The sequence below is a fragment of the Giraffa tippelskirchi genome, chromosome 2 (genome assembly GCF_054371585.1).
Source record: "Giraffa tippelskirchi isolate mGirTip1 chromosome 2, T2T-mGirTip1v1.2.pri, whole genome shotgun sequence".
Classification (NCBI taxonomy): Eukaryota; Metazoa; Chordata; class Mammalia; order Artiodactyla; family Giraffidae; genus Giraffa; species Giraffa tippelskirchi.
The window spans coordinates 55627149-55650877 of record NC_137276.1 but is presented as its reverse complement, the minus strand read 5'-3'; the positions used below and the strand labels follow the sequence as shown (position 1 = coordinate 55650877).

The 23729-nt window shown below is 39.8% G+C and overlaps 1 protein-coding gene across 1 annotated transcript in view; it reads left to right on the top strand.

Moving 5' to 3' along the window:
- The window catches only part of NRG3 (neuregulin 3), a 1196705-nt gene that overhangs the window by 506041 nt on the left and 666935 nt on the right, over positions 1-23729 (top strand). Inside the window, exon 2 of the mRNA XM_081563517.1 lies at positions 22323-22452. Within this exon, the coding sequence (XP_081419643.1) occupies positions 22323-22452 (130 nt within the window). The remainder of the gene's footprint in view (positions 1-22322; positions 22453-23729) is intronic.

Genomic DNA, 23729 nt, shown 5'->3' with positions numbered 1-23729 from the left:
TACAGATCCATGATTAGTGGCCAGACTGCCCTGTGCTTTCATATACCTGTAATCATGGGAATCCACCACCTTACAGAGGAGCCCGGTACATTTTTCAATCACATCTAGGCTTTGTGTAATTTTTTCCTTTCCTGGAGAAGCCAAAAAAAGGCATATTCCATGTTGCCTTAGCTCTGTACTGGCATGAGTTCAATATTGCAGACACAGTTACTTTTCTTATCTTTGATGGCTCTGATGTGATCAATTTGTGATATTTTGATTTTGGATGCTTGGGAGGTCCATATATAGAGAAAAACTGACTTTTGTGATCTGATGCTATCTGCCAAAACCCAGTCTCTTTAGCAACTTTAAATTAGAAAAATATTCATGTCTTCACAAGAAAGAAGATTAGGCAAACGTAGGCGGTTATATTTGGTGCAGTATCTGCACCCTAACCAAAAACAAGGAAAAGACTGTTGTTGTTTATTTTTTTCCCCATATATAGGCAATCATACAGAAAGGATCAACAATCAGCTTATTTAATGTAATTTTTTTTTTAATTTTTCAAAATCCTACTTGCAAAGGGGAAACAGCCTGTTTACAAAGAAGCTTTCAGTTTTGTGGTAAAATATAATGGAATGAACATTCTCAGCTGTGTTTGTTGATGTGATATATGCCTGCCTTTGCTTCTATAGAAGGTTAAATGATCTGTGATGATGAGGGAGACAAAGTGAGTGAATCATGGCCCCTGCTGTCAAGGAGCTCAGGATCTCCCTGGTCGGGAGCAGGAATGACAAACACCCACCAAAATAGCTGGCACTCAAGACAGAGAGTGATGCATATTATAATAAAGAAATCAGCTGAGTGCTGAGGAAGCAGGGAGGAGGCCAAGGTTAATGCCAGTTGGGAGGACTTGAGAAAAGTGCACAACTGAACTGACTCTGAGTTGTCTGTGGGGAGATGGATGGGAATTCCAAAGGCAGAGCTTAATGGGAGAGCATTGCCACATGGCTGCATTTTCCTACAACAGCTCCCGGTTTGGGGTATGGGAGCTTTTCAGTCCCTGCAGTCAACATTCTCAAAGGACATTTTCCCCTGTGCTGTGCTTGATCCAGAGCTAGGGTTTTGAGGGACTTGTGTGTTTACATTATTGGTAGGTTAGTTTCATTTTTAAAAATTTTATGTTTATTTATTTATTTTACTTTTGGCTGTGCTGGGCCTTCGTAGTTGCCTGGGCTTTTCTCTAGTTGTGGTGTGGGGGCTTCTCATTGTGGTGGCTTTTCCTGTTGTGGAGCATGGGCTCTAGAGCACAGGCTCAGTAGTTGTGGCACATGGGTTTAGTTGCTCCGAGGCATGTGGGATCTTTCTGGACCAGGGATAGAACCCGAGTCTCCTTTATTGGCAGGCAGGGAAGCCTGATACATATACCGGTAGGATAGTTTTAAATAAATATCTCATAACGTTGCAATTTAAGTTTCTGGACTGCTCTCTCACCTGCTCAGAATACCCACAGGTATTGAACCCTGGTACATATTTACACTCTGCCTTGACTCTTCAGCTGGGGTAGAGTCTCAGTGTATGTCTTTTTCTTTGTGGAACACTGTCTTGATTGAGACAGGGAGGGGGAAAAAGAAAAACGACAGTGGTCTTTTGGATGGCTTCAGTCAACCTGCCTTGCTGAGAACACTAGGAGAAGGAACTAGAGGAGGAGGGATAGGCCTTTCAATCTATGAGTGCAAACAACAGTTCCTCCAAGGCAAATAAGATGTGTAAATAAGAGCAATAGTCTCTCAATGTGGAAATTCTCAGTAGGCACTCATATTCATTTGTTACTTTTTCCCCAAAATATAAAAAGAGTACATGCTAGTATCAGGAGTTGCTCTTTCAAATTTCACAGTCTGGGGAAGGGGAGAGAAACATGTAAACTAGCCTTTTCAATGAAGCAAGATAAGGGCTGGGACAAAGGGAATGTGTAACGCTGGGCCTTTGAGGGCAGATAAGAGAGGCTGCAAATAATAACTTGAGAAGAGGATATCTGAGCCAAGCAAGAATTAGGGGGGCTAAGGAGGAGGACTTTTTTTTTTATTATTAATTATGTACACTCAGTGAGTAATTTTTGTGAAGAAAATGGTACATTTACCTTAATTAAGTTTACTTTGTAGTTAATTCTCTGAATGACCTTGGGGATATATGTATTTGATACACAATTAATATGAGATGGACATGGATAACACTGATACATGTGTGTGTACTGCAACAAAGATGTGGAGATGTTAATGACATTCATCCAGTCTCACTAGAGCCTGGAAATTTTTCAGTCATCTAATGGAATAACATGCATTTCTTCTAAAACTCTCAATACAAATGAATTTAAGCTCACCTTACGTTAAGGTATACATTTTGGAAGCAGCAAATCCAACAAAAAGATATCAGAGCTCAAAGGAAGGGCTAACATTTCTTTAATACATATTTGTGTTTTCTGTGTATTAGTTTAGTGAGTCCTCATAAAAACTTGTCTGATATTGTTGGCTACCTGCTCACATTTTCTCCTCTGTGGCCTCTCCTTCTGATTGCATTACAGTTTGTTCTGGCAATCAGTCCATTCTCCATGTGGCTGGGTGCTTTTCCTAAGCCACTCAGAGGAATGCCAGTCCCCGTCCTGGAGACTGCTTAAGAGGTGGCCAGGTGATGCAGTTCTATGCAAGATTCTGTCTAGAAGTGATGTGTAAAGTCATGGCAGCTACTTGTGATGAGGGAACCTAGCTTAAAGAGAAAGCCAGTGATGGCTGAGCAGGATGATTCCTGGGTCCATCCTGCTTCCATTTAGACACTGAGTTTGACAGCCCACGAACCACCTCTTGTTAAGCGGGATAATGTTATTTTCCTTTTGATTTAAGCCATTTTGAGTTAAGTTTTTGGTACTGTCAGCAAAAACCACTCTAATTGGCATAGGTGCAAACTCTCATTATCCCCATTTCATAGATAAAAGGACTGAAGGTTAAAGACATTAAGTAACCTATCCAAGATCATACAGCTAGTTAAGTATCCGAATCAGGATCACATTGAAATCTATCTTATTTCAAAACCTACTGCTTTAGTTTTTGGCTGTGCCTTTCCTGCATATATATATTTATTTGAAATAGATAACACCAAAGCACTTAAATCCATGTCAAACATTTTGAACAGTTCAGGTATATAAAATATGTAATTTGTAAAAAAGCTACCATCTGCCGTCTTTTATTTAGCAGTTGGGGATCTTTCTCTGTAAAGGGCCAGGTAAGTAAATGTTTTTGGCTTTTCAGGCCTTGCGGTCTCTACTTAACCAATTGTAGCTCAAAAGCAGCCACAGATGATGTATAAACAAATGAGCTTAGCTGTGTCCAAAACAATTTCACTTACAAAAACAGGCTGTGACTCAAATTTGGCCCCTGAACCAGTTTTCTGACCCCAGTTCTTTTTATTATTATTATTATTTTATTTATTTAGAGCATAATTTCTTTACAATGTTGTATTGGTTTCTGCTGTACAACAGCATGAATCAGCTGTAAGTATACATATATCCAAGTAAAATATATCCCCTCCCTCTTGGACCTCCCTCTCCCCGCATCCCACCCCTCTAGGTCATCACAGAGCACTGAGCTGAGCTCCCTGTGCTATACAGCAGCTTCCCACTAGCTATCTATTTGACACAGAGTAGTTTATATACGGCAATGCTACTCTCTCAATTCGTCCCACCCTCTCCTTCTCCCCTCATAGCTCAGTTGGTAAAGAATCCACCTGCAATGCAGGAGAACCACGGTTCGATTCCTGGGTCGGAAAGATCCCCTGGAGAAAGGATAGGCTACCCACTCCAGTATTCTTGGGCTTTTCCATGTGGCTCAGATGGTAAAGAATACGCCTGCAATGTGGAAGACCTGGGTTCGATCCCTGGGTTGTAAAGATCCTCTGGAGAAGGGAAAAGCTACCCACTCCTGTATTCTGGCCTGGACAATTCCATGGACTGTATAGTCCATGGGGTCACAGAGAGTCAGACATGACTGAACGACTTACACTCCTTCTCCCGCTCTGTTCACAAGTCCATTCTCTATGTCTCTATACCTGCCCTGCAAATTGGTTCATCTGTACCATTTTCAGGATTCCATGTATACATGTTGATATATAATATTTGTTCTTCTCTTTCTGACTTACCTTACTCTGTATGACAGATGCTAGATTAATTCATATCACTACAAATTACCTGATTTCATTCCCTTTTTGTGGCTGAGTAGCATTCCTTTGTATATATGTACTACATCTTCTTTATCCATTCATCTGTTGATGGACATTTAGGTTGCTTCCATGTCCTGACTGTTGTAAATAGTGCTGCAATGAACACTGGAATACATGTGTCTGACCCCTGTTCTTTATGAACTAAATCTGATTCTTGGTTAAGGGTCACCAATAGGGATGGATAAAAGGGGATGTTACTAGGTGTATGCAAGAAAGTCACACCAGAAAGAAGAGGAGACCGGGAGTCCCAGTGTGAGAAGGAAAAAAGATTTTCCCCTTTTGCCAAAAGTTGAGGTGTCAAAGAGGGTGATTATGTTTCTCTTTGTAATGCTGGTTGGGGAATAGCTTAAGTGGTGCTAGTAGTAAAGAATCCACCTGCCAGTGCAGGAATCGCAAGAGATGTGGGTTCAGTCTCTGGGTCTGGCAGATCCCTGGCACCTGCTCCATTATTCTAACCTGGAAAATTTCATGGGCAGAGGAGCCTGTCAAGCTACAGTCCATGGGCTCGAGTAGAGTTGGACACAACTGAGTGACTGAGAATAAAGGTAAAGAGCAGGGACTCTCATGACTTCGTCCCTTAGAGAAGCAGAATTGGAGGGTGGCTAGCCTCTCATCTATACTTTATTTGGAGTTTATGTTAAAAATTCCAAATTGTCTCACCGTTGGTTTCATTATTGAATGATCCACAAATACTTTAATACATAGCAGCTCTTTCTGAAAATGAAGAGATAAGGGTCAGAAATGAACAGATGATTATAGCTATTTGATTTCAGCTTTAATTGCTTTCCAACAGGCACAGAGAATGGACCAATTTTCTCAAAACAATATTTGTTCTGAAACAGAGGTCTGAGAGTAAAGTTTTGTCAATATTGCAAAGTGGTTGGGGAAGTACATGATGGGTTTCCCTTCTTTCTCAGATTGGTTACAATGTGTGCTCCCTCTCAAAATCATGGCATGAAATTGACTGTGACTTTTATGCAGGATCTAAGATATTGAACAATATTTGTCTCCTTTTACCTACTGATGCACTGAAAACTAAAAGCTTATATAGAAAGCCAAGGTGAAAAGACAGGAAAGTTTTTACTTCTTCTGCCTTCTGACACTTCCTGATTGACACTGCATCTGTGGATTTGTTTATTCTAGATGTTTCATATAAATGAAATCATATAAGATAGCCTCTTGACCAGCTTCTTTCATTAAGTATTACACTTTTAAGGTTCATCTATGCTGTAGCATATATCAGTACATTATTACTTTTATTGGTGAAGAGTATGCTGCACTCAATATGCCAGCAAATCTGGAAAACTCAGCAGTGGCCACAGGACTGGAAAAGGTCAGTTTTCATTCCAATCCCAAAGAAAGGCAATGCCAAAGAATGCTCAAACTACTGCACAATTGCACTCATCTCACACGCTAGTAAAGTAATGCTCAAAATTCTCCAAGCCAGGCTTCAGCGATACGTGAACCGTGAACTTCTAGATGTTCAAGCTGGTTTTCGAAAAGGCAGAGGAACCAGAGATCAAATTGGCAACATCCTATGGATCATCAAAAAAGCAAGAGAGTACCAGAAAAACATCTATTTCTGCTTTATTGACTATGCCAAAGCCTTTGACTGTGTGGATCACAAAAAACTGTGGAAAATTCTTCAAGAGATGGGAATACCAGACCACCTGACCTGCCTCTTGAGAAACCTGTATGCAGGTCAGGAAGCAACAGTTAGAACTGGACATGGAACAACAGACTGGTTCCAAATAGGAGAAGGAGTACGTCAAGGCTGTATATTGTCACCCTGCTTATTTAACTTACATGCAGAGTACATCATGAGAAACTCTGGGCTGAGGGAAGCACAAGCTGGAATCAAAATTGCAGGGAGAAATATCAATAACCTCAGATATGCAGATGACACCACACTTATGGTAGAAAGTGAAGAGAACTAAAGAGCCTCTTGATGAAAGTGAAAGAAGAGAGTGAAAAAGTTGGCTTAAAGCTCAACATTCAGAAAACTAAGATCATGGCATCCGGCCCCATCACTTCATGGCAGATAGATGGAGAAACAGTGGAAACAGTGGTTGACTTTATTTTTCTGGGCTCCAAAATCACTGCAGATGGTGATTGCAGCCATGAAATTAAAAGACGCTTACTCCTTAGGAGGAAAGTTATGACCAACCTAGACAGCACGTTAAAAAGCAGAGACATTACTTTGCCAACAAAGTTCCGTCTAGTCAAGGCTATGTTTTTTCCAGTAGTCATGTATGGATGTGAGAGTTGGACTATAAAGAAAGCTGAGCGCCGAAGAATTGATGCTTTTGAACTGTGGTGTTGGAGAAGACTCTTGAGAGTCCCTTGGACTGCAAGGAAGTCCAACCAGTCCATCCTAAAGGAAATCAGTCCTGAGTGTTCACTGGAAGGACTGATATTGAAGCTGAAACTCCAATACTTTGGCCACCTGATGCGAAGAGCTGACTCATTGGAAAAGACCCTGATGCTGGGAAAGATTGAGGGCAGAAGGAGAAGGAGATGACAGAGGATAAGATGGCTGGATGGCATCACTGACTTGATGGACATGGGTTTGCCTGGACTCAGGGAGTTGGTGATGTACAGGGAGGTCTGGCGTGCTGTGGTTCATGGGGTTGCAAAGAGTTGGACACAACTGAGCGACTGAACTGAACTGAATATTCCTGGATATAACATGTTTTTTATCCATTCATCACTTAATGCTTTCATGTTGGGACTATGCATATGCTTCTATGAACATTCATGTACATGTATGGACATTTGTTTTTCATGAACCTTTGTTTTCAGCTGTCTTGGGTGTGAACTTAGAAGTATAATTGCTGGTTCATATGATAACTTTGGTTAACATTTTGAGGAATTGCCAAACCATTTTTCTAAGCAGTTGCACCGTTTTTGTTTCCTACCAGCGGATATGTTTTCAGTTTCTTCAAATTCTCTTTGCCAACACTTGTTAGTGTCATTCTAGTGGGTGTGAGGTGGTATTTCAGTTGATTTTGATGTCTGTGTCCATAATGACTAATAATGTTGAATATCCTTTCATATGTTTTTGGATATATGTGTATATTCTTTGAAGAAATTTCTAATCAGATAGAAAGTAATATTTTTTAAGGAGAAAATTCACAGGATGAAATTAATATTTACTGGAAGTCACTACTGCATTGGGTCTTTTCAACTGTAATAAAAATTGGTAATGAGTAATTTTATAATAATATTTTAAAATAAAACAAAAAAATTAAGAACTGGTTGAAAAGTAGGTGGACATAGTTGAGCCAAGAGTCAAACAAGATCAATAGACTTTTCTTTTGTGCCATGTGTATTCCAACCATCTATCTCTTGTTTACATTTTCACAGATTGGTAAGATAATCACGACTGAATGAGTCTCTTTCTTCTCTGACATAAGAAAAAAACATAAATAAAACCTTTTGAGTAGTAATGCAAACAAATCTTTATGCTTCTCCTGAGAGCTGTGTAATGGCAGATTTGTGGACTGCACTTTTGACATCATTGGGTCTAGTAATTGATAGAGACATCCCTCTCTTTATTAATCTAATCTTTTTAGTGTGTGCTAGGGCACTTTAGTCATGACCAATTCTTTGCCTGCCAAGGCTCTGTAGCCTGCCAGGCTCCTCTGTCCATGGGATTCTCCAGGCAAGAATACTAGAGTGGGTTGCCATGCCCTCCTCCAGGGGATCTTCCTAATGCAAGGGTAGAACCGGTGTCTTTTATGTCTTATTCGTTGGCAGGCAGATTCTTTACCACTAGCACCACCTAGCAAATGGGAAATCTATGAGCTGCCATTTGAGGAACATTTTAGTATTTGAAATTCTGTAGCCATATCCAGTCTATAAACACGTGCTAAGAAGTCAGCAAATTCTGAGTTTGTGAGTACATTTGCCACCCCTCTCCCCTGCCTGGCACTTAGTGTGGTCTGAGTACTTGACAGGTACACATACCTGGTAGTTCCTGGAGGCAGCCACATGCTTTATGATCTCTGAACTGAGTTCTTCACATCCACCCCAGGAATCAGTGCAATACTCAAGAGTCTTATAGGAGGAGCCCAATGACAGATTGTTAAATAAATAAATGATTTTAATTGGCATCAAATGCAGAAGCACTGTAGAATTATGTATGTTGGTACTTAATAAATATGTGTTGACTTACTTAGCAAAAGGTAAATGAGGGAAAGAAGTACTTAGTACCCCATTACGAGACCCATTACCAGTCATCATTCCTATTTCTCATTCAGGTTTCATGGAACCCCATTAATTATACATTTTAATATATTTAATTTATTCAGAATGCTGATACGCTGCAGAGTTTGAATGAAAACTCAGATTTCCAAAGGTATGTTACAAACACTATGAGATATTTAAGGCTAAGCACATAAAGCTCCACATACTGAGGCCAAAGCCCAGTGGTACAAAGAACCAAATCTTTCCCTTTTCACTTGGGATGATCCCTACACTGTTACTAAGAAGCTGAACAGCTGTGTAGAGGATGTCTTTTTAAAGAAGTGAAATTAGTTATCTGTAGGAGGTTTGGGACCCCACTCCAGTATTCTTGCCTGGAAAATCCCATGGACGGGGTATTTTCCGTCCATGGGGTCGCTGAGTCGGACACGACTCAGTGACTTCACTTTTGCTTTTCATTTTCATGCATTGGAGAAGGAAATGGCAACCCACTCCAGTGTTCTTGCCTGGAGAATCCCAGGGACGGGGGAGCCTCGTGGGCTTCTGTCTATGGGGTCGCACAGAGTCGGACATGACTGAAGTGACTTCGCAGCAGCAGCAGCAGCAGCAGCAGCAGCAGCAGCAGCAGCAGCAGCAGCAGGAGATTTGGGGAAAAAGCAATTGTTTTGTAACCTGATTACATATCCCTAAGACCTAAAGGTTGTCAAAATGGTAAATGACTTAGTGACAATAAATTCTAGGTTGTCTGGTTTGAACAAAAGTGGCATTTTGGGGGTTAACTCTGCATTATTGAGCACTTATATTTTGAGGTAGCAATTTTTCTGTCCCTTCCCTTTATCTTTTTTTTTTTTCTTTCTAAGTTTGGATGTGTTGAACTTCAAGTTCCTTAAGTTTCCAAGGACTCTTGATGTTTAGTGCATTTCTGCTGACCCTTCATGTCCTCTTGGTCCTGACACTTGGGTTGCACATTTGCATTTCTTCTCTTCACTGCCATGTATTCTAGGAAATTGTAGCTGTTCCATCTGATTTAGCATTTCTCTATCATCTCTTGTGTATCTGGCAATGTGGTAACTGAGGTGGGAGCTGGAGATGCAAGACAACTTCAAGACATAGACCTGGTACTTAAACATGGAGCACTTCGGCTTTTACAGTTCTTAATATCATTTTCATAATTTTTGATGTCAGCCAGAGTGGATACTCCCTAAAGTCTCTTTTAATGTTTCTTTGGGAAACTTCTCTTTCTTATTTTATTTTTATTGGAGGATAATTGCTTTATGATATTGTGTTGAACAATGTGAATTTGCTGTAAGTATACATATAATCCCCTCCCTCTTCAGCCTCCCTCCCAACTCCCCATCCAACCCCTCTAGGTCATCACAGAGCACCAGTTGAGGTCCCTATGCTATACAGCAAATCCCCCAGCTTCCTACTAGCTATCTATTTTACATATGGTAGTGTATTTATTGTCAATGCTGCTCACTCAGTTCATCCCACCCTCTCCTTCCCCTGGGCTTCCCTAGTAGTTCAGCTGGTAAAGAAGCCTCCTGCAAGGCAGGAGACCCCAATTTGATTCCTGAGTTGGGAAGATCTACTGGAAAAGGGATAGGCTACCCACTTCAGTATTCTTGGGCTTCCCTTATGGTTCAGAAAAGAATCCGCCTGCAATGCGGGAGACCTGGGTTCAATCCCTAGATTTGGAAGATCCCCTGGAGGAGGCAAGGGCTACCCACTCCAGTATTCTGGCCTGGAGAATTCCATGGACAGAGGAACCTTGCAGGCTTTTGGTCTACGGGATCCCAAAGAGTCGGACAAGACTGAACGACTTTCACTCACTTCACTCCTTCCCCCGCTATGTCCATAAGTCTGTTCTCTACATCTGCATTTCTAGTCCTGCCCTGAAAATAGGTTCATCAGTTACCATTTGGGAAACTTCTCTTGATTGACTTTTCTTTCACACCCAGAATTATAGGGAAGAGCCCAAGGATGGAGGTGGTGGCTGGGGTAGGGTCAGGATTGAGGGTATCATGCTAAATGAAATAAGTTAGGAAAAGACAAATACTGTATAATATCACTTTTATGTGAAATCTAAAAATTCCAGACTTAAAGAAACGGAGAGTAGAATGGTGGTTCTAATTTCCGTCTCTCAATGGATTCTAGTTAAGCACATGGTAGAAGTAACATGTTTCCTATGCAAAGACAACATTAATGTTAAGTCTTGTTATCACCTGAACTCACTCTTGAAGCCATTCTTACATAGAAAGGAGTGTGGAGCTCAAAGACACTGGTGTTCTCTCTTTGGACTCTTACATTTGTTTTTCTGCTTCTGCCCTGACACTTGACATAGTCTGCAAATGCTTAAGCAGGGATTCAGACCTAGACCTGCAGGGCCCATGTAGCTGTACTGCCTATGTCTTCTTCATGATCCATACAGAGAAGGAAGTGCTTGGATTTCTGAACATCAACCAAAAGGATCTGAATAAAATCTAAGATTTTTAGAGAGGGAAAGATTTTAAATAAGTAAAGTGAATGACATTCATTTTTATGAGGAAATCTGAAGAATCATGTCAATGTTTAGACATGATTTCAAAGCTGCAATAGCATGTAAAGGAAATGTGAAAGAAATAGAAACTCCCAGTGTCAAGCACTGTCTTTATTTTAGGTTTTATACCCACCTACCATTTTCCAATACTTTTCTTACAGTTTCGGTATGTGCTCAGAAAAATGGGTGTAGGGTGGATGGGGAGAAGATGAATGGATTCCTGAAAAATATCACTTCCTAATGTTCTTACATTGATTCATGATAAAGTGACTAACAGTATTTGGCAAGAAGAGCCTTGACTATACACACCTTAGAAGAGTCTGGGACTCAGCAGGTGAGTTGTAGAGGATCGAGGGATGCTCACTGTGGAGTTGGGTTTCTCTGGGTTTTAATTTTGCCTTTCCATTTACTAGCTGTGAAATCCTAAGCATATTGCATGATCCCTCTATGCTTCAGTTTCCTTTCTGCAAAATATTTATATCTGATTAATAGATTTATTCCAAACATTATCATCACGTGTTAACTTCTAAGGTCTCTGTTACGCTAAGACTGTCTGGTTTCAAGTGTTGTACCTATAAGAGCTAAAGACAGGTCTAGGCCATGAGAGAGTCTGATATATAGCAGTGTGTTTTGTTAGTTATATTGACTGTTAAAGTACCACAGTGGTTTTATTCTACTTGGTAAATCACCACTGCTCATATTCCCCTGAATAAAACCTCTCCATGACATCCAGTGTGACCTGCACAGAGTACCTAAACTTCCCCACTTATTATTGCAGAAGCCAAAGCGTTATGATCTGGCCCCACAAGAACCCTGCTCAAGAACTGATTTATTCTGATTAGACTTGTCATCTCCATATTGCATATTAAATATTTTAAATATTACCTCTGTGTATACTTGACAGGCAAGACATTTGAAATTAGGAGAAAGTTCTTGAATAAACAAACATACAAATATTTATTGAGAAACAATAAACTATTTTTCACCTGAAACCATTAAATGAACATTAAAAAAATTAATTAAAATAATTTAATTAAATTTAATTACTTAAATTTAATTACTTAAATTTAATTAAATTTAATTTTAATTAAATAATAATTTAAAAAAATAAACCCTGATTATTAACAATCAGCCTCAGGTATATTCACATAGGCATAGATATATTTTTCACCATTTAGCTTCAAAAACATTATTATGATACGGTGTTACAAGGTGGTGTTTACCTTATCATGCTGAAGGTATGTGTGTGCCTCTGATGTTGGGTATAATCATCACTTTTATAGCCATTAAAATACTTATTCACTCTGAAAGCATACATGAAGCATCTACTATATGTCAGGTCCTGGGATAAATTATAAGGATTTAGAGATGACCTTGCCAGGTCCACAGGAGCTTAGACTCTGGTTTGGGAAAGAAGTACAGTAGATATGTAAACAGTTGAATTGTAGTTCAGGAATTATTCATGAATAGAGGGAGAAATGAAGTGTTATTGGAATTTCAAATACTTGTATCCTGAGAGATCTGGAGACGGGTTCAGTAGGAACTCACATTTCACATAGATTTTAAACAGTGAGAAATGTTTTGCCAGATGAAGACCTATTGTCTGCGTATAGGTCAAAAGAATAGCGTATATAAAGTCACAAAGTCATAAAAGGCCTGATCTGTTCCAGTGTTCTTGCAGCCCAGGGAATGTGAGAGGAACATGGGTAAGTGAAGTCCCAGGAAGCCTTTTGTGTTTGGCTTATGTGAGGAACTACAGGAGTGAGAAGCACTTGTTAATGAGATCACCAGGGGATTTTAGGCAGCTAGGGCATGCTATCGAGGTGGATGAGTCACCTGTTGACTGAGCAGAGCATTCTCGAAGGAGCACAGGGGGAGTAAACCAGAGGCTCTTGCTACAGGACCAAGAGGTCCTCACCCGCTGTACATCACATAAAAGTGCTTCAGGGCGATAAAGATATCATAGAGAATGAACACTTCCCAATTTGAAAGTCATCCTTACAAGGAAAATCAAATCCCAGTTAGAAGGTTGTTTAGGGAGTAGGCGAGGTATGGAAGGAGAGCTGGGTAATTGAGGGCTAAATTGGCCCCTCATTTAAATACCTCGATGCACCTGATTTGGAAGAGAGGCCCAGCCCGGAAACCAGTTAGCGTTAGCTGAGGTCCTGTGCTGGAGAAGCTCGAAAGGCCTCACCGATAGGCTTCACCGCTTTAACCTCAGTGTTCTTCCTTCTGGAAACCAAGATTGGATAACCACCTACAGAGGGCCAAGTTCTTTCCTGGGCTGACAGTATTGGGAATTTCTCTGTACATGCTGCTGCTCCCATATAAGTAAAATCTGAAAAAGTGGGAAGCGCTCCTGCTGGCAGCCAGTCTGTGATGTTTCCAAAAGAGCAAATGTGGTATTCCAGCCAGCTACTCTGTGACTTTACTTGGAACCAGAGGGACACAAGGCCGCTCTACAGAAAACTTCCAAATATCTCCGTCTTCTGACCCATGAGAGGAAGTGAGTGCTGCTCTTTGTAAGTGATAAATCCTTTTCTGTCCTGGGTTTTTAAGTGACGTGTTCGTGGTAACATGGCCCCTGTTTTTCTGAAGGTTAACTCGGCCCATGGGGTAGTTGCTGTACAGTTCAAACTCCCCAGCCAGGCTGTTTTCAGAAAGAATTAAGTCTCTATGGGGATTTGAAACACCTCATCTCTAAGGTAAAAGTCTCCAATTCAGAGTTAGTGAGAGGATATTGTCTGCTTGAAAGAGTGAACGGCAAAGAAAGGAAAATGAGGGGGGTAGAGCCCTGACCTAAATGAGGGAATCACCCATGAGAAGAGCCCTGTGCTTGGCGATAAAACCTGAGAGATTTTGTAGAGAAGACCTAGCTAATGGGAGTTTGTTTATTTATTTATTTTTGCTGTATGTTCTGCTGTCTCATAATATGTGCTCTGAATGGAATCTATAGATTACTGTGAGAGTCTGTGGGGTGCAGGGTAACCCCCTGCAGAGAGGAGCCTGTGCAAAGGTTTCAGGGAGTGTGGGATAGGCCGCTTGAACAGCTGTTGCCAATGTACTGAAAAGCGGGCAGGTATTACGTATGAGGTGAGGACAGAGACGGACAAGGGCTTAGAAGGATTTTGATTGTTTTCATAAGAGCTAGGGATAGCCACTAAATTATTTTCCAGAAGGATTTTTTTTTTTTTTTGCATTGTGTGTTGTATACACATTATGCAAACTGATTGTAATGTGGGTAATTCATTTTAGGGTGACAAGCAGGTATACAGTAGACTTATAATGAGTATTCCATATGAGATTAAGATGGAAAGATGTGGTAGATTCTGGAGATACTTAGAAAGTAGAATCACCCACTGATATTTGATGATTCATGTGGAGGGTCAGAAGGATGGACTTCTGGCCTGCCCAAGCGAATCAATAGTGTGACCTTAGTTGTGACTGAGAATCCTGAAGGAAGAATAGAGTTGTGGGGGAAGAACAAAAGTTTAGTTTTCTACCAGTTAATTTTTAGGTGTCTTTGGGATACCCATCAGGAAGGGAGAGGTAGGCAGACTGAGCCCAGAAAAGCCTGCAGGATGGTAGATTGAACTCAGGTGTAACTTTGAGAGTTATTGTCATGCAGATGAGATCAGGCAGGATCACCCAAGACAGCTGTTCTCAGAGTTTAGAGTGTATGCAAATTATCTGGAGAGCTTGGTGAGCAGCGTCTCACCACTCGCCTCCAGAGTTTCTGACTCAGTAGGTCTGGAATGGGGCTCATGAGTTATCATTGCTCATATACTCTCAGATAATGCTGATACTACTGGTCTACGGACCACACCCAGAGGAGCACTAACCTAGAAACAAGTAAAAATTGATTTTGCCCCACCCATCCCACCAAAAAACAAAAAAGAAAGAAGTGGTCCATAGTGAAGCAGTCTAGTGGAACAAGTCAGACTGTGTTGGTGCCAATCCAGAAGCTTCCAGCTCAGAAGCATATGATCTTGGGTGAATGACATAAATCTCTAAGATTTAATTTCCCCATTTGTAAAATGAGGCTGGTAAGTAGTAGCATAAATTCATAGTGTTATTTTAAGGCCAAAAGATAGCTAAAGGAAAATGCTTAGTGTCCCACTGAGTATATGTTAGTGTTTTTTAAAAACTATTCCCTAAGTAATATACTTTTAAATAGAAATTAGGTGACGGAAACCAAGAAGAAAGAGGAAAATCAGCATTATGTAATAATAGTAGGAGCCAATGAAAGATTTTTCATGAATATTAGATGCTTCTGAGTTCAAGCAAGATGAGGGGGGGAAAAAAAACTTAAAAAAATCTATTGGATTTAGAGATTGCTAGTGACATAGACTGAACCATTTTATAGGGTGATGTGGGGAGCAGAGGGATGGTGCTCCAGTGGCACTAGCTAGTATTTTTTTTGTGTGTGTCAGTTTAACTTTTTAAAAATTTACTTATTTTAATTGGAGGCTAATTACTTTATAATATTGTGGTGGTTTTTGCCATACATCCACATGGATCAGCCGTGGGTGCACATGTGTCCCCCGACCCGAACCCCTCTTGCCGCTTCCCTCCCCATCCCATCCCTCTGGATCGTCCCAGAGCACCAGCTTTGAGTGCCTTGCTTCATACATCGAATTGCACTGGTCATCCGTTTTACATGTGGTAATATACATGTTTTAGTGCTATTCTCTCAAATCATCCCACCCTCCCTTTTCCCACATAGTCCAAAAGTCTGTTCTTTACATCTGTGTCTCTTTTACTCGCTGGTACTTTTTTTAACTACTGTGATTGAATGCAGTTTATATAGGTATGTGTATATGTGCAGGTAGAAGGGAATATATCCAGCTTTAGGGTAAACACTGCATTTACCCTATAAAATGCATTTACCCTATAAATTTATTTACCTAAATAAATAGCATTTATTTACCCTATAAATAAAATCCCCAATAAATGCATTTTCATTGAACAAACTATGTCCTGTGTAGGTTTATTTAACTTGATACAGTTTTTAAAAACAAGATTTCAGGCTGCAAGTTGGCCCAGGTATGTCACACTGGTTTGGTATGGGTCCTTTATACATTTTTTTTTGCCACAATTGATGGTCTGGGATTCCTCAGGAGCTGTCAGTTCTCACAGCAGCACCGTGACTCAACTGAACTTTTAAATTCCTTGCCCAACACTCCCCAATTCTCCCACACCAGCAAAGTGAACAATTGTCTGATATTTGGCAGCAGGGAGAAAGCTATCTTTGCTTTTCTCCAGCTGAGAAATGGTTTGTTTCCCTTTCAAACACCACTGCATTCTTCTTGCAATTTTCCTTGACCGTTAATACTTTATAACTCAGTTTCATCCAGTGTGCCTTCCTGGGAGCCCAATAAGTGGCGGATTCTAGAGAGGATTTTAATGTATGGCAGCATGTCTCATTTACATAGCTTCCATCCATGGAAGACCTTGCCAGAGTCGACAACCATATTTAAATGGCTTCTAGACTGTAAAGGTATTTTGCTAATACTAAAATCTGGTAGATTGTATCACGAGATTCTTAATTTTTCTTAGAGAATTGTCATGTCATGAACTTAGTAGAGGAAGGAGGAAAGTGCTTCATGAATCTGACACTTGCAAGTCAGGCATGTGAAGATGGATTTAGGGTCTAAGCTATGCCTTGTCGCTCTCTTCCTCAGGTCTTTCTGCTCTTCCTGTCTAGAATTCATTTTCCTCTGCCAATTAAATCATGCCCATTCAAGACGTAGCTCCAATGCCAACCCTTTGGGAAGCCTTTAGAGATAACTACAGCATGAATTAAGCTCTCTCATTCTCTGATTATCTGCTACAATTATTATCTGTAATAGCCCATTTAGCACTCTTGTTCCTGCAACAAAATCTGTGTTCCCACAGTATGCAGTGTTGTGCTGGCAAAAGAGAAAACCTTTTTAAGTAATATTCAGGTTCAAGTTAGTACTTAGGGGAGAAAACCAGTCATTGTTTTAATTCATTAATAAATTAACTTTCATTGCAAAATCTGTAGGGATTTCTGTCTTCTGGCCTTACATTTTCTTCCCATTTTGCCTTTAATGAATTAACCACCACCATTTCCCACTGTGCATTTAATTACTGTACTGATTGCTTACTATGTATGCTATGTGATGCAGAAAGAATACAGAACTTAAAAGCAAAATACTCTTCCTGATCTCCAAAGAGACCAAAACCCATAAAAATAAAGGAAAACACATTGACTACATAAAACAAGTGCCAGGTGAATGGTCTGGATAGTTGCATAGCCTTTGTGGTCCCAAGTGAACGGGCACTGTTTATCAAACTAGCAACCACACATCCTTGACCTGAGACCTTGAACTTTGCTTAGGTGCTTGGAAGGCCCATCCTTACTACCACCTCCATTCATCTTAAGCCTTCAGTTCAGTCGCTTAGTCGTCTCCAACTCTTTGCAACCCCATGGGCTGCAACATGCCAGGCTTCCCTGTCCATCACCAACTCCCAGAGCTTGCTCAAACTCAGGCCCATCAAGTCATTGATGCCATCCAACCATCTCATTCTCTGTTGCCCCCTTCTTCTGCCTTAAATCTTTCCCAGCATCAGGGTCTTTTCAAATGAGTCAGTTCTTTGCATCAGGTAGCCAAAGTATTGGAGTTTCGGCTTCAGCATCAGTCCTTCCAATGAATATTCAGGGCTGATTTCCTTTAGGAATGACTGGTTTGATCTCCTTTCAGTCCAAGGGACTCCCCTTCTTGTTCTCTCTTTCAGAACATTTTTCCTACTTATTTTTTCCTCCTTTCTTTGCCTCCAGTCTGTAGAGTTGATTTTCTGCTCTTAGAAAATTATAAGCACTTTACCTAAATTGCTTTTGGAACTCTTCTCATCTCCTAACTTTTAAACATTTATTCGTTTAGAATTTTTCTTTTATGATGACAACAAAGTGTGTACACTTGACTATACAGAACATTTAGAAAAACATTCATGTTATAAAAAGATTATTCTTCTATAAACAACTATTGTGTGCACCTGTGTCAGGCCATCTGTGAAGTGAAGTGAAGTGAAAGTCTCTCAGTCGTGTCTGACTCTCTGCGACCCCATGGACTATACAGTCCATGGAATTCTCCAGGCCAGAATACTGGAGTGCATAGCCTTGCCCTTCTCGAAGAGATCTTCCCAACCCAGGGATCGAAACTAGGTCTCCCACATTGCAGGTGGATTCTTTACCAGCTAAGCCACAAGGGACGTCCCAGGCCATCTGTAGGGCTGTGGATCAGAGATGAGAAGAACTGCTGCGCAAGCTCTTGGTCCAGTAAAATGTGGAGTTCATGAGCTAATGTGGGAGAGAGGTTCCTGATAAGGAACTACTTTGGAGTAAGGGAGAGTCTTGGAGGTACTTTGGAGTAAGGGAGCATCTTGGAAGACAAATCCAAATTTATGGGAAGATTTGATCCCTTCTAATTTACTTGCTTGGACCTTTACCCCTGTAATTTTTTGAAGACAAAGAGAACTCTGTAACAATTTTATTTACCAGATATCATTCCTAGAAAGAGAAGATGCACTTTTGAACTTTTAAAACATGACAAAATAGTACCATATACTGCAGCAATCTATTTTATGTTTATAATGTACTTAATATGTCAAAAACAAACGTAAACATATATGGATCCATCTGCCAATGCAGGGGATGCAGGATTTGGGAGTTTGGGTTGGGTGGATCCCCTAGAGAAGGAAATGGCAACCCATTCCAATATTATTGCCTGGAAAATTCCATGGACAGAAGAGTCTGGGGGGCTATAGTCCATGGGGTTGTAAAGATTCAGATACAACTGAGTGACTGAGCTTACATATATGTATATACTTATAAGCATAGCTATAAATATCAGAGGGTATCATCCAAATTGCTACTGTCTCTTTGTTGTACTATGTTTGTTCATAAGTAATAGAAAGCCTAACAGTGATTGATATACAGTATACATATGACTTACTTTCAAAAGTATGTAGGTGACCTTAAGAGAAAGCATAGAAGCCACTCACATATTTGGTATGATGCCTTATGGTGAATTTGATTTACCTTTCCCAACACCTCTGTGATTTTAGGTGACTAGTGCTATATGGATACTATATAGTGAAATGCACAGGTAAATTATTACAATTTCAAATTTATTGACACCTGCATTTCATTTATCTATAGAAGGATCAAGCCTAGTGTTCTATTGTGTATTAAATTATTTTAAATACTTAATGTTTTTTAGACTCTAGTCAAGTCCGTGTGAGGATTAAGTGTATGTTGTTGTTGTTTGGTCGCTCAGTTGTGTCCAATTCTTTGTGACCCCATGGACTGCAGCATGCCAGGCTTTTCTGCCGTTCACCATCTCCTGGAGCTTGCTCAAACTTCAGATTCTCGAAGCTGTGAAAACAGAAAATGTGAGGGCACGTTATGCCTGACATTTCTGTCTTCTCCCACCTCAGACTTTTGCAGAGGTATTTTACTTGGTTCTGATCCTGTGTGTTTACTGATGGATGGTAACGTAATGGGAAAAGCAGTTGGCAGAATGGGGCGGTGACCACTGGAGACAGTAGTGGTCAGATGGAAACTAATTGATTGTAATTGCTTTGCCATTGTATTGCTTGTGGAGTCTGTAGCTTGTTAAAACCACTGATTGTAAAATAAGGATCTCACTTTTTATGCTGTAGGTTATGTTAATGAAAAGCTGTTCTTAGACAAATGATCAGTGAATATCAATAAATAGATAATAAGAAATTAAAGAAAAACTTAACTAACTGATCATGAATTAATGTACTTCAGCAGTCAGAGTAGCAGTCAACTGTGTAGTGGTTCATAATGAATTTTGGCTCAGAGCTCTTGAATCTTAAATATTCCCATAGAAAGAGAAATTGATTCTGTGTAACTGTTTATCACAAACTGTCTGGAATAACAAATCTTCCCTGTAGAGGAGATCTCCTGGAAAACAAACCAAAAAAGTCTTTCGCAGAGGCTTTAATGCAAGCCAAAGTATGTTAACAGGCAGATATTTTGAAGTAGCAAAAGTTCCCATTGTAACAGTAAGAAAAGATTAGAAGTGGATTTTTCAGTGCTCATGGTATATGAATAGTATGAGTGAGGGTCTGTGTGAATCTGAAGGCATTTTTTTTCAATATTTATCAGTATTAAAACGAGTATACTACAATGATAAAATTAATGTTAAATTATGTCTAACTTTTTATTGTAAGATATGTATTACTTTTTATTTGATTATAATATCTTTTATGATCATATCTTTTGCCAGTGGCATTTGAACTTTAATGATATTAAAGTTGTCAGATTTATTGAAGACATTTTTTACTGAGCACCAATTCTGATTAAGGCTCAACCTCTGACCTCAAGGAATTCAGGACTAAGAAACAGATAAATGTGTAAACAAGTGGCTACTTTCAGCATTGAATACAGTGATGCAAACAGTAAAAGGTGCTGAGGGACACAAAAGGAAGATGACGTAAGTGCTGAAGGATTTCTGGATGTTTTCCAGCAAACAAAAAGATGGCCCAGGAAAAAGGATCAGTGTTATAGTTCTGGTATTGGGGAAATAAGATAAGAGTTGGAAATGAGGTTGTATGTTTTAGGATGCAAGAGGAGGTTAGGCAGGCAAAATTCTACATGGCCTATGTGCTTCTTTGCTCTTCTTAGGAATTTGGAGTTATTCCTGTGGGAAAGGGGCTCATTGAGGCTTTTTAGGTATTGGGAGAATATGGGTAAATTTTCTTCCTGCATAATAACTCTCCCCTTTATTTGGATGATGGGTAGAAAGAGGCTCATTTTGACCTCCGGTTAGCAAGCTGGTATAATGGCCCTTGCTGTTGAACATTATTATTAATCTATATCTATGTAAAGGAAGGCTTCCCAGGTGGCTCAGTGGTAAAGAATCTGCTTGCCAATGCAGGGGGTGTGGATTCGGTCCTTGGGTCGGGAAGATCACCTGAAGAGGGAAATGGCAACCCATTCCAGTATTCTTGCCTGGAAAATCCCATAGACAGAAGAGCCTGACAGGTTACAGTCCATGGGGTAGCAAAGAGTCAGACACGACTTAGCGACTAAACACACACATATAAAGGAAATTAAGAGCTTGCATGCTGAATCATGTATTCATCTTTGACTTTTTACATACATTATTTTTTTGAATGTTGCAATGAAATTGGTGCTAATATTTCAGTTGCTTAAAACTCTGAGACAAGAGTGTCTACATGCTCTAACACGTTTCTTCATCCAGTAGAAAGCACATACTTATTATTTCATATTTAGGAACCTGATTTAGAGATATAACTTACTTTAAAAATGTAAATGATTATGATTTTTAAAAAGCACATATAAGATAATGCTAAAAAAAAATGGCAGTAATTTAGTCCTGTTAAATATTTACCAGAAACATTCTTCACAATTGAGATTGTGTTTCAGACTTTGGAACATTTGCATTTTAATTACATAATAAAAGGAGAAAGTGAAAGAATAATTGCCTTAGCTATTAGCTAATTACAGCTGTAACTAAAAAATAATAAACAAAACACAGAAACTGACATTGGTATCCATAGAAGAGTCACAGTACATGAACATTGATCAGATGTTTAATGACATTGCAGAACAATAGAAGGAATATACTGAAAGGATTATAGTCAATCCTTTAATACAACATGTTTCTTAACACTAAAATTAATGAAAGCTAATTTGAGGTTTTTGATTATAGGGTCATTCAGCTTTTGCTGTTAATGTATCCACTGATGGGACTTGTCTAGAGTGATTCCAATTGTTAAAATCTTGTGGAAAAATAAGACAATTGAATCCAGTAATTGTCTTATCCTACCTGCTATAACAGAATACCATGGACACTGTGGCGTAAAAACAACGGAAATTTATTTCTCGTGGTTATGGATGCTGGAAAGTCTAAGATAAAGATGCCTGTGGATTCAGTGTCTGGTTAGGACTTCCTAGATCATAGAGGGCTATTTTCTTGCTGTGTCTTCATATGACTAGAATGGGTGAAGGAGCTGTCTGAGGTCTCTTTTATAAGAGCATTAATCCCATTCAAGACCTAATCACCTCCCAAAGGCCCCACCTCCTAATACCATCACTGGATTTCAATATATGAATTTTGTGGGGACATAAACATTCAGTGTATAAAATGGTCATACTCAGTTGTGTTTCTATCAGCCCACTGAGGGGTTCATCCTATCTCCTAAGGTCAGTGGTCACAAGAAGGTCTCAGTGCATAGATCCAGGCCAATGACAGGATCTGGGGTGTCAGAATGAGCTGCTGACAGTATTTCATTGTGTTCCTCATGACAGATACAACAACATATTCCACGGAGAGATCTGAGCACTTCAAACCCTGCCGAGACAAGGACCTTGCCTACTGTCTCAACGATGGCGAGTGCTTTGTGATTGAAACCTTGACTGGATCGCATAAACACTGTCGGTAAGTCCCCGCGGCCACTGACACCAAGGGCAGGTCCTCAGAGAGGCCTGGAGGTGGAAATCCGTGCTGAGCTTGAGAAACATATAATGTGATACACATAGTCTGGTGCTGGAATGGCAGAATCAACGATCTTAATAGGGGAAGATCAAGGCTGGCATCGTTAGTATTTGAGGAAGATAAAACTGAATTTAAACAGACAAGACTTGAGTTTTACCTGCTCAAGTAAAGGAAGATTTTCTTTCATATGTAACCATTTAATATAAATAATTTTTTATTTGCTTTAGAAATCTATGTTTTTGGTGTGGGATTTAGGCACATATGCTCATACTCAGAAAGAGTCTCTTCCTACTGACCTACAGATTGTGGCATGACAAAGCAAACTGCTCATCTAAGATCTAGAGCCTCAATATTTATTGTGAACCAAACCCCAGAGGCTGTAACTGTGTCCAGAGAAAACCACATCTTATTTTGATTCTGCCCCTGTTGATTAATTTCAGTCCTTTTTTTTTTTTTTTTAACACCTCTGATGATGAAATACTCTCCAGCAAGATGTTGTAAATGAAATCATAGTCCTATTATAGTCTAGGTAGAGAACTACTCAGGGAAAATTCCCTGTAGAGATCAAGAAGGTGTTTAATTGGTTTTTAGAGACATAAGGTTATATAACTGCTAAAAATAAAAACAAGTGGAGATAAATAGTTGGTCTTATAGACACTGCAGCTTTAAGCCTCCATAGAAGAATCAAATTAGCATCCAAAAAATACTTCCCACGGAGCTTTTATTTTCAGCGCTACCCTGGTAATTTGTTTTTCCTTGCAATTGTATATGCTTCAGTGATTATATATATCCACACCCCTTTCCTTCTCTTTATTTACTCTTCTCATATGACACAGTTATTAAATTAATTATTCTGAATCGTGAAGCATGGAAAATTATGACTTTCTTCTCTTGCTATTGCTATTATAAAACTTTATCCCATGTTGTTTTATTAAGATGGCACAGAGAAATGTGTCTTATGGTTTTGAACTTAGAATGTGTCAGCAAATCCTTCCTGGCTCCACAAGCCAGCTTTGGTTCAAGGGGGTGGGGGTATGAGGTGCCATAGTAGCCAGTGACACAGGTTTGGAAGAACTGATCAATGATAGTGGCTGATCTCTCTAAGAGCCACCATGTAGCCCATGGCCTTTCTTCACCCTTCACATGGTGGCTTTCACGTGATGTGGGCAGTGCCATTACACCGACTTCATTTACAAAACTTACAACCCATTTGTGTTCTC